The sequence below is a fragment of the Haliaeetus leucocephalus genome, unplaced genomic scaffold, assembly GCF_000737465.1.
Source record: "Haliaeetus leucocephalus isolate CR32 unplaced genomic scaffold, Haliaeetus_leucocephalus-4.0 Scaffold555, whole genome shotgun sequence".
Lineage (NCBI taxonomy): Eukaryota > Metazoa > Chordata > Aves > Accipitriformes > Accipitridae > Haliaeetus > Haliaeetus leucocephalus.
In genome coordinates, this window is record NW_010972991.1 from 9,190,232 (window position 1) to 9,201,372 (window position 11,141).

General features: G+C 39.7%; 1 protein-coding gene across 1 annotated transcript in view; it reads right to left on the reverse strand.

Moving 5' to 3' along the window:
* Positions 1 to 904: 904 nt before the first annotated feature.
* MAL2 (mal, T-cell differentiation protein 2) overlaps positions 905 to 11,141 on the reverse strand; it is a 10,534-nt gene continuing 297 nt past the window's right edge. Inside the window, exons 2-4 of the mRNA XM_010576972.1 lie at positions 8,858 to 9,028; positions 3,666 to 3,824; positions 905 to 1,271 (exon numbers count right to left, since the gene is read on the reverse strand). Of these exons, the coding sequence (XP_010575274.1) occupies positions 1,200 to 1,271; positions 3,666 to 3,824; positions 8,858 to 9,028 (402 nt within the window). The 3' untranslated portion in view covers positions 905 to 1,199. The remainder of the gene's footprint in view (positions 1,272 to 3,665; positions 3,825 to 8,857; positions 9,029 to 11,141) is intronic.

The window sequence follows — 11,141 nt, forward strand, 5'->3', positions numbered from 1 at the left end:
CCATCTGCAAAATGGCATAAGTATTAGGGAACAGAGCACAATGCTACCATTTAGTTTTGTTAAATTAATTTTCTGTATATAATGTTGCATGTCATTATACAACAGGGATATTCAAGGGAGGCTCATTTATACTTCATTCATGCCAAAAGCAAACTCCATAGTGGGCGGACTGCTTTGCATTCCACTGCTTTCAGTAAGATGTTGCATAGGCATCTGTCCAAATAAAAACACCTTTACAACACTGCAGGTTTAGAACGCAACAAATAACACACTGCAAGAATTGAGGTCAGACATTATTCACCATCTGGTAACATTCCGTTCAAATTATATTGACTCACATAATAAGTAACAAATGCAGCACTTGAAGTAATAAAAACAAACAACAAAGTAAAACAGTGCAAATATTCCTGTTAAACAAAAATATACCATGTATATACACACACAACACAAATGCACTGTTTTGTTTTGCAGTATAAATAGATCTGATTAAGCTAAATTCCTAAAACTAGTGAACTACTGACTGACAGTCCCAAACAGTTTCCATCTACTAGGGAATACAGTAAGTTTTAAGGGTCAGATGACTATAGCTGGATATGGCTATAAAAGAGTATCAAAAGATTTCACTGGATGGGTATTTAAAATATTTTCTCTGTACATCAAAGTTAATAATATATATACTAAGTTGGTATCACAAAGTCAGCTTGGGGTCTGATCACGCAAGGAGCAGCACACAGAAAACCCATGACTCTACAAGGAGCCTCAAGGCCCTACCTCTGTGGAATGCACTGTAATGCTGCAAAACACTTAAGGCCCAATACCAGGGCCTTAACAAGGGGGGAGCTTTCTAGCTGTGTATGCAGTTAACATGTTGGTTTAGTTTCCATTGTCTTCCTCTTCTGATTTAGCACTGGAATTCTGTTTACCTGCTAAAGACACATCTGTTTATCCCTGAACTCTGTAATACCATACAATGAGTATGCTTCTAATGAGTACACAATAGAAGTAAAAATTAGAAAGGGAAGACATGGAAACTTGTTTTCTGTTAAGGAAATCCTGATTAGGGGTTATTCGCATTTCAGCACTTTAAAACATATTTTAAGCAAAAAAAATCTTTTTGGAATTAGATTACAGTAAAACAGAGAAGTAGCACTTAGTTTGATCAGAAGTGGAACACCCCGGCATTAAGGTCTCTTCAACTGCTATAGCCTCCATCTCCTTAATGCCAGGGCTGTGCTGCAACCATAACAAACAGCTGTAGCAAAGGCAAAAATCTAGAGGAGGAGCAGGGAAAAAAAGAAGAAAAAAGAAAAAAGTGAATCACACGTTATATTATTCTACATTTTTTTTTTCTATTCTAAATGAATACAGGAACACAAATGATTCAAAAGTTACCTCCCCCAGCCAAAATGCTTAAGGTAAGGATAGGTTTGGGATCCTCTGAAGTTTTCTCAGGAACCTGCCTGTTATAACCCTATGTTATTGCTTTTAACTTGCTTGCTTCAGAAGACATTTTGAAATAGAATATGAAACAGAATGTCTGCATAAGTTATGGTACAAAGTAATCACGTGTGTATGTACACTGTGTATTTCAGTTTTCTCTTATCTAGACTGATCAAACATTAATCTCAGATTTGTTTCCAAGTGAATGCCTTTACCAGCAAATAACTAAGACAATATCCCTCTGAACAGCAGAACAGTTTTTCTTGCTGAAATACAGAAACAGCTTCAAATCTGGCCTCCTTGACCAGATAACCAGCCATTAGAACAACTTCCTGAGAAATGCCAGGAAGTTGTTATTGCTCAAGAATTGAATTGAATAGATTTGAACTGAAGGTCACGCCACAGTAAACTTGTATACATAATGTAAACCAGAAGGAAGAAATGAGAAACTGAATTGCTGAAAAAAATAGTTTCTCATATTGTCCAGTGCTAACGATAGATTCTGTCTCTTAGAACACAGAATTCAATAGTATCATAACAACACATCCCTTGCTTTCCATACAACTGTTAATTTGACAATTGAAGTTTTGAATAGATACTACACCATAGAACTATCACCTGTATAAAATGAACATATATATTTTTAATTACAGCATACAAAAGTAATTTAAAAAAAAGTTAGAAACCTTCTGGTTTTTTCCATGTAGATCACAGGACTGTTTTAATGAAGTGTTTCAAAGTACTACAATTTTTTTCCTGTATGTCCTGACTTTCTAATTATAAACTTTTGGAAAAAAAGAAAAGACACTAAAGACTACAGTTATCTGATTCACCATTTCCCAGCATCTCTTAATTAAAAATACTGAGGCAAGTTACAGAAGTCTCCTCCTCCCCTATCTTGACAGGGATTTGAGGGGCTTGAAGAACTGAATGCTCCTTTGGAAAAATAGTATGGAACTGGGAAAAGGTCTCTTGGAGCCCACAGTATCCTGTTGTCAGACAAAATGACTGAAGTGACCATGTATTCAGCAAGATCTGAGCACAATGAACAAGGATTGAAGGGCTACACTTAAGGGTAGAATTTGAGACACTTGCTTAGTATAAAGCCCTCCCTTAGTTCAGGCACAGCTATGAGACCCCACCTCTGCCCTTGTGTCATATAGCCAGGGATCAGATGTGCTTAGTTGTGTTACTGGCAAGTGGGTAATGGTGAGCCACTCTGGACTTGGAGACTGACATGCCCACCTCACCCCTTCAGAGACTGGCTTGCCAAAGCAAAAGGCCTTTCCTTTTTATTCTCCTCTTCCACAGAGAATGTGAACCTTACACCTCACGTTCATCTGTTTTTATCTTAAGATGAACTGAAGGTGTTTACTATGCAAAATTTACGGTGTATTTAGTTTTAAGGACAACAGATATCCCCAGAGGGTTTTAGATGCTTAATACATATATACAGTTCCCTGAAGTATGCAAGACCCTCTGGATGGTACAAAAAACCAAGAGCAGTAGTTTCAGTTCTTTAAGTTAAGCTTACTGGCACACCTCTACTTGCCCTTCAGGAGTCCAGCCAGGGAGAAAGCTAGAACCTGGTATATTTTCTGACTCAGCTATGCACACCCACATCATCAGATACAATGATGATGCAACTACAGTGAGAAAAATGCAGTCTGAGCTTAGGCTATCAATAAAAGCACTCTAATCCTTGCCATAAGAGGCAGTAGGGCCCTTACAGATAACTTTTATGACTGATGTAGTAAGTACCTATCCAGAGCTTTACAAGAGGCTAGTCCAAGGTTTTTTTCCCCCATGACGTGTTCAGAACTATCTAAATGATACAAGAAAAGCAACTGAAAATTTGAGCACAGGCATGAAATTCACACCTGATGTTTTGATGAAGGCTCAGTTGTTATCTTTTTCTTCTATTCTAATAACCAACATTGCTCTTACAAAATATCTCTTCTAAAAATTATAAGCTGTAGTGATCATATATTTAAAACACTATAGTGAAGAGTAGCAACTAAGCAGCTATCACATTAGCATTAGCTTGTTCCAATATTTTTTGCATGTCACTGTTAGGCACTATTTGTTGCTCTCAAAAACATAATCCTTTCTCTCATGGCTCCTCTTTCTATTCCAGCTTGCTGTTAAGCTCCCAAGTTGAATGGTTGGCTACAAGGACTTACAAAGACTTCTGTTCCCCAGATACAAATATATGAAATACATACCGAGGCTGCTATGCTTATGTTATATTCATGATCAGCTAGAAGCTTCTCTTGTGTGGTGGAATTGAATTTGCGGGGAAAGTAATGCAGAGATGTAGTTGCTGCTTGCAGTAGAAAAGCTCCAAAATAAAAGACAAAAGTAACCCCATGGAAAAGAAAATCCTGAAAAGCAAATAACAGAATCAGTCTGGGCTGCAATACATATCTAATTCTTTTAGTCTCAATACAAATGAAACCCAACACTGAAACATGAATCGAGCACTGATTACAATAACTTTAGATAAGCAGTATTAAATCCATCTGAGAGCTTAACCTGGACATGTTTTCACAGCTGCTTGCAATTATAAGCAACTCACTAACTTCATCTATATGTACATATGCTGACCTTTCAGATCACTTTAAAGCTGTTAGAGCTTACAGAACTCCCCCTTTGTACAGCTTAGATAAAAAAGAAGGGACATACAGGCCAACTTTATCACAATTTAAACAGTACAATACAAGCTTGCAGTCCCCCAAATCCCTTCTCAGCTATAACCTAAGCTCCAGATGTCCCCCCTCCATGCTTAGATTTTGCTTCTGTAAATGCCCAGAAACACCTCGGCCTTGAAAGAGCTGAAGTTTGCTTCCCGATACAAGCGGAATCCAAGAACTGAGGCATTTCCTCAACTCTCTCTGACTTGGCTCTACCCAAAATAGAGTAATTTGGAAGTACTTAATGATACTGTGGAATAAAATGCCTGAGACTTGAGAGGACAGGAGTCAGGATTTACTTTAAATATGCTTCTCTCCTGGCCTCCTCTGGGAGATTCCCTCCTCTGTGGTAAATGCTAGCTGAACACAAGGTTTAAACATCTAACTCTCATTTCTGGATTCTATTAGTGGAGGACATGAAAAAGCAGCTCTGGTGCCTAAATCTCTTTGTGGGTTGTATTTCAGAGTCCAGTGTTCCATGCAGCAAGATCCAAGACATGTTCCATTACAGTATTAAAATGTCTAAAATATTCTTCCAACCTCTTCTGTTGTTGAGTCTGCAAAGCTGACATTTGCGCTCAGTTCCTGAGTCCATACAACATATACTTTGTGCCTACACCTATGCAGGTCTGCAAAAGCCATAGACACAATTTTTAAAATCATACAAAGTATATGTATGCTTTTTGGTGATATCCATGTTATACAGTCTATCTCCAGCACTAACTAATTCTTTATACACTTTTAATTCACTTGAGTGCAACGGACTACCAGTATGCCAAGAGTGAGAACTTGGGGTATATGATGTGCGAGTCCATCACAACAGCAGACAGCATTCATATGCACCGGAAATTACTGTGCAACATCCATACCTACTGACTGTCTTATATCAAAGTGGGAATGTGCTGCATTTCCCCATTTAGATAATTGCTTCTTCATAGATGTGAGATTCTCTTTATTGAAAGAATTTTCTTTTCAAACTCATCAGTTGTTCCATATTTGATAGCAGCTAAAGCTCCTTAAATCACACCCTAGTCGGTTTTGGTAAGTTACGATATAAGCTGCTACTGCAGTTTCCCATTCCACTTAGATCAGGAAATAATTTTCTTTTAACTAAGAATCATTTGAGGTTAGGTCATAGAGTGTATTGCTTTTCTTAATGACTGCTAATTACTGGGAATCCAAGTTTTGGCAAAACAACTGCAGTAATTCCCAACTTCTGGTTTTCCATCCTGGCTGGGTCGGGTTTTTTTTCCATTTTTTAAAAACAATTACTTCCTCTTGGAGTATTCACCAGGAGGCCCCACTGACATCAACAGAACTGAGAAGATAAGGGGGCAGAGGGTGGCTTCCTGACCTAGCTGGATAGCCTTTACGTGCTAGGCTTGCCAGATCTCAAGCTTTGGGCATAGGACACATTCCCCCGCTCTCTAGCTCTGTTGTAATGCCTGTACCTCATAGAAAAAAATATCAGGGACCTACTCCAGCATGAGAGTGCTGAAGCATCGGAGAAGCTGCAGTGCTCTGCTGCAGCTGGGGGAGGCACTTCTCCCCACCAGATGCTTACTGTTGTGGCTTCCCCCCACTCCCTCAAGCTGGCAGGCAGACAGACACACACATCTTTCACGCTACCGCCTGCATGCACCAGGTCAGACTGCATGCAGGTGTGTGTTCACTGTGTGACAAATACTGGACCCCATATCATGGCCCAACATACCCATTTCATAGCACAGGATTCCAGCAACTTGAAAGGTCTGTGTAAATGCATGGGTAGTCAAGGACATCCATTATTCTTGGGCTGCTAAATAGCTAGCGTGCAACTATGCCAGTGTTACCAGCTGTACGCTTTTGGCACCAGTGCTCATGAAGGAGCACAAATAGCTCTATGAGGAAGACAGTGCTGACTGTGTACAGGAGAGGTATTTTCAGAAGACAAACTCTTTCATTTCCTTCATTCTCCTGCCAAAGCCTCTAATTTCCTTCTCCTGGCAGCAATTACAGTGAAGCTATGTAGCATCAGTAAGGTTTCACATTCGTATGGTTATGGTTTCTGTGACCAAAAAACCCAAGATCTTAGGAGGGAGGGGTTTTTGGTTTTTAGTGATTGTTAGCATGGTGCCTAACTCTCCCTTGCCTCCACACTTGTGTAATGATTGAAACCTCATACAAAGTGTATGTAAAACACTACAAGAACTGCATGACATTTTAGTTGACATCTAATTTTGTAAATGAGTGTGTTGTGAGTCAGGCTGCAAAGGACAGTATTTGTCATACCATCTGGTTTAATACAGTGATGTACAAAGTGATGATGTACCTCCATAAGGTCCATATTTCCCCCCATCTTTTCACTGTGTGGCATCTTTTTTTTTAAGTATCTGTACTGGTATCAATGGAGCTACTTACGACATAAGGTATTACTAAACGCGGGGCTGTCAGAAGCCCATGCTATTTTTCAAACTTACATTTAAACTCCTGGAGTCTTAAAACACATTTGTTCATGAATCTCTACATGAAGCTATATTACTCCAACATAACTAAGCCATGACTCTTCCCATTTTTGACCTAATGTAATGACCTGTAGCTTCCTAGTTCTATTGTAAATTGAATTTATGAAATAGCAGAAACTATGTGTTTATCTAAATACATGCCAACCTAAACCAAGGAGGTACACCTTTTTATTTTATAGTAATAAAAATAGTTTTAGTGTTCCTAGTAATTATTTATTTGCAACAGAAGGTAAAAAATCCTTGTGAAGTGCTGCTAAGGAGTTTAGTGCCAACGAGTTACAGAACATTTGGGTACCTGAAAACAGTTGTTAAATGATCTATATAGTGTTATTTTTGTTGACAGCTGGATTTCTGCTACCATGTTAAAATGATTCACTCTGCATTTAAGATGTTGACTTAGTTATGACAGCTTTTTATATTAAGTTAGAGTCCCACAGATGCAGCTTTTATACAAGTCAGTAGCAATTTCCTGACATAGAAAGTTTTTCAGTAATTTATCATATACAAGGGGACAAAATTAACAGAACAACAAATCACTGCCAGCATCAAGTAGCCAATGTGTAAGACACACTTACACAGTTGTTACAAGATGAACATTTGTATAGCATTTTCAATCTACAAAAGGCTATGCCTTCACCCAGCAACTCTTAAATACATGCATGATTGTAAATTGTCAAACAGTTTCAATGAAACCCAGGACACTATTAATTTACTTAAATTATGCACATGCTCAAGGGCTTTGTTGCATCATAACTTGTGAGGATGTCACAGCATAAATCCCTGCAAAAGTTTCTGTAATTGTAACTCATTATTAGCCTAATTACTGCCTGTATTGTGCTGGAAAGCTGATATTATATGTATAGGTATTCACCATCAAAGTGCTAAAGTTTTTTTAATAGAATCCAGTCTGTTACCACTGATGGGCTTTGAAGTTATCAGTTAGAGCCCCAAAATCATGAAGCTCTAAAATTTGCTTTAAAGACCTTTTGTTTTAAGGGACTATCCATGAATAACTTGAACAGATAAATAACCACGGATGTTGATACTGAAGCATGCAATTCCAGCTATGATCAAGAAAAGCGTCGATAGGAAAACTAAGCTGCGTAAGAGGAAGGTGAAGGTGAGCAGCAGTTACAAACAGCCATACTTTAATATTTTAGAAGTTCTGGTCCTTTTGAAAGGTTTTTTTGGAAATTCCCATTCTGATCACAATTTTGGCACCTCTTATTATTTACTTCCAGTAATATAAGAGAGAGTGATACCATCTCATGCTCAACTACTGAGCGCTAAAAACTCACAGTAAAAAACAGTTAATGACAACAAAGGAGTACATAAATTAGCAGACAATAACCTGAAGTATCCACGTGGTTGGTAAAAACTGGAGCCAACAGCTTCCCTTTTTTAATAGGAAGGTACAGTCTGTGAGAACTACTGGCACAAGCTGTAACAATCCATTATGGCAAGAATCAAGCCTTGTCTTCACAATGAAGAAAAGCTCAGCAGAGTATAATGATATCTGTAGTCTCATCAGGCTTCCTCTAAGAAAGACAGACATTAAGTCTCCTAAAAAGATGTTAAACTATATCAAACTGCAGGTTATGCTGTCTTTGACTACCTAAGGTCTAACAGCCACTCAACCAATGCTGCCCTAGCTTTAAGGAATTGACCCAAAAGTCAGCAGCAGACTTTCTTAGGAACTGGAGGAGACTTCGTGGGTGCTTTCGTCCAGTCCATGCTATCTTAGATAACCACATCACACAATGTATTCACAAACGTATCACTTCCTTTACAATATTAGATATATCTTTCTACCCCTCGTTATTCACAGGGTGTTACTACCACTTCCCTGATAGTCAGAAAATATTTTCCGATTTCCAGTCCACAATTATTTCTGGTCAGTTAAATCAATTTGTTGTCATGCCTTGTTAAACTAGTCCTCTTCCTGCTGCTCATGCATTTTATGTACTTGTAGAGGACAAGTATACTCCTACAATCAGTTTCAAAACGTGGGCTCTTTCAGCCTCCATCATAAAAAAAGGACCTGTAATTCCTCCGTAATCCTTGTAGCCCCACTCTTTTTCCAGTTTTGAATTCCACTGTTTTGAAAACTTTCCGCTAAAACAGAAGGTCAGGCATCAAGACTTAGGATCAGTACTTCTCATGAAATGATTTTCAGTTTATAAAACAAAGGGAATCCTTAAACAAAGCAAAAAGTCTTACCGTCTGGTTCCAGTTGACAGCAATTCTATTTGCATAACCGAAGAGGAACACACACAGGAACACAACGGACAGGAACCACGCAGTCACTGCTACAAACATTACCCATCCCTGCAGTAGCGGCAGTGGAACTTGGGTAGAAGCTACCAAAATCCAGACTATCGTTCCAAACAGCTGCAAGGAAAGGAATACAGACAATGAACCAAGAGATAACTTTTATTCAGTCCTTTCTGCCTAAGAACTTATATCACACATAAACACATCCTCAGATTACTTTTAGGAACCAAGAGGAAACACTTCAAAAGTACTCAGAGAGCCCAAGGGCCATTCTCAGAAATGATAGGCACTAAGTGGCGGTAAGACGAAGCCACTCTGAAATTCTTAAAAGCTCTTAAAATAGTCTTGAAAATAGGATTTACAAACCCAGCTGACTTGCTTGCTGCTGCTGAAAATTTTACCCTCTCATTTTGAGGGAAATATAAGAAATGTGAAAACATGGTTCACACATGCGTGTACAAATCTCTCTATATATTCTAAGGTTAGCATGACAAGGATGTACATCAGATTTGGAGTCAGTCTCATACTGTTTAGCTTTGTAGTCCTAATCAGATGAGATCCAGAAAAAGAGATGAAACTGCATCCTCTTTTTCAATGTATTTGTAATAAAAAGCTGAAAGCAAACACATTAAGCAATAAAAGGAAAGAAAAAACTAGAATACAGAATAAGAATTATGTTGTAATGACTAGGAAAACATACAGCTTTCCAGAATTACGATAACCCAGGGAAGAATTCAGCACTGCCAATTTTCTTTGCAGCATACTGATTGCAGTGCTTGAGTGGTGGGGATGCTGTGCTATGATGGGCTGATGGAGAATTTACGTACCCTAAGGCTTGCCTGGTTTAATCAACTCTTGGCCTAAGGAAGGGTACTATTTCTCCCTGCAAATCCTGCCTCTTCATAAAAAAGGAAAACTGAAGAAAATCATAATTGCCATCTGAAGTATGTTCACTTACTACAGAAAGATTTAACTTCATAATCCAAACTGCTACGTAGTGACAGCTACAATCAATTTCCAAGTAAGTTACTACTTTCCTTTTTTAAATTCTACAGATTTACAACTACAAAGTCAGAGGTTACATTTTCAGATTCAGAGAACTTTCTTTTGAATCAAGGTTGGATGAGAGATACCTTTCAAAAGATGCCTGCTATAAAAATAATTGGTTCCTCTCTTGTGTTACATTGCAGCAGCATCTATGTAAAGATGCATTGCTAGTCTCATTTCAAAACTCCCAAGGGTTTATATATTAGCCTTCAGGTTGTTCTCTAGGGTTCCTTTTTTAGCTGCTGTGAAGAACCAAACTTTCTCTAGTTTCACAAGGCTGCAGGTGCAAGTCTGTTACTCAGAAACCAGATAGTGATGGGCAGTGAGGAAGCAAAAGGGATAGCAGAAAGCGTCTGTTAAACAAAAAGCAGAGACACATGAAATGTTTTCAGTATTTTGAATGTGCAACCTTGCAGACTTCTTTAAAAATAAATTTAGAAATCTACCGTAGAGACTGCTAATCTCAGCACCCACTGTTGCGCCATTTCTCTCATACTACACCTGTTCACTTCAACTCGGCTGTCAGATGTGTAATGGGTTGGCCAACCTAATTAACCTTCTGTCCCTACTGACTCAGGGCCTGATTTAGCGCCTGGACTTGTGCTCTGAGCTCTCTGCTCAGGTGCAGTTTTACAGCTTGCAGGGTGGGATCCATCTCACAGACGGGGACCCAAGCAATATTCTGCTCTGACCCCAAGGGAAAAAAAGAAAAAAAAAAATCAGATGAGTTCTGCCAAGGTATTATTTTTTTTTTCTCTTGCTAATTAGTACCACATCTCTGCAGAGCCTCATACGCAGCCTTGGCTCAAAGGTCCTCAGCTCTCCGTACACCAGTAAGGCCTTACACGCACATGAAATCAAACACACTCGCAGGAGTTTGCACAGGACCCGTAACGCGCGCACGCACACCAGTGTAACCCTCCATGGTTGAGATTTTGGGTCTGGGACTCTGTGTGACTCAGAGTCCTCGACGGCTTCAACAACCCCCGCGAAACCCATCTCTACGGGCCTCCTGCTGCCGCCCGGCCGGGGCGGGGGGAAGCGCCGCCACCGCCCGGCCGGTGGTGAGCGAACACGCCGGGGCAGGGGGGAGGGAGCGGGGACGGGTCCCGCTGCCCTTCCCGGCATAGCCCCGCGTCCCAGACCCCGGCCCCGGGGCCGGAGCGGGGCAGCCCGGGGGCTC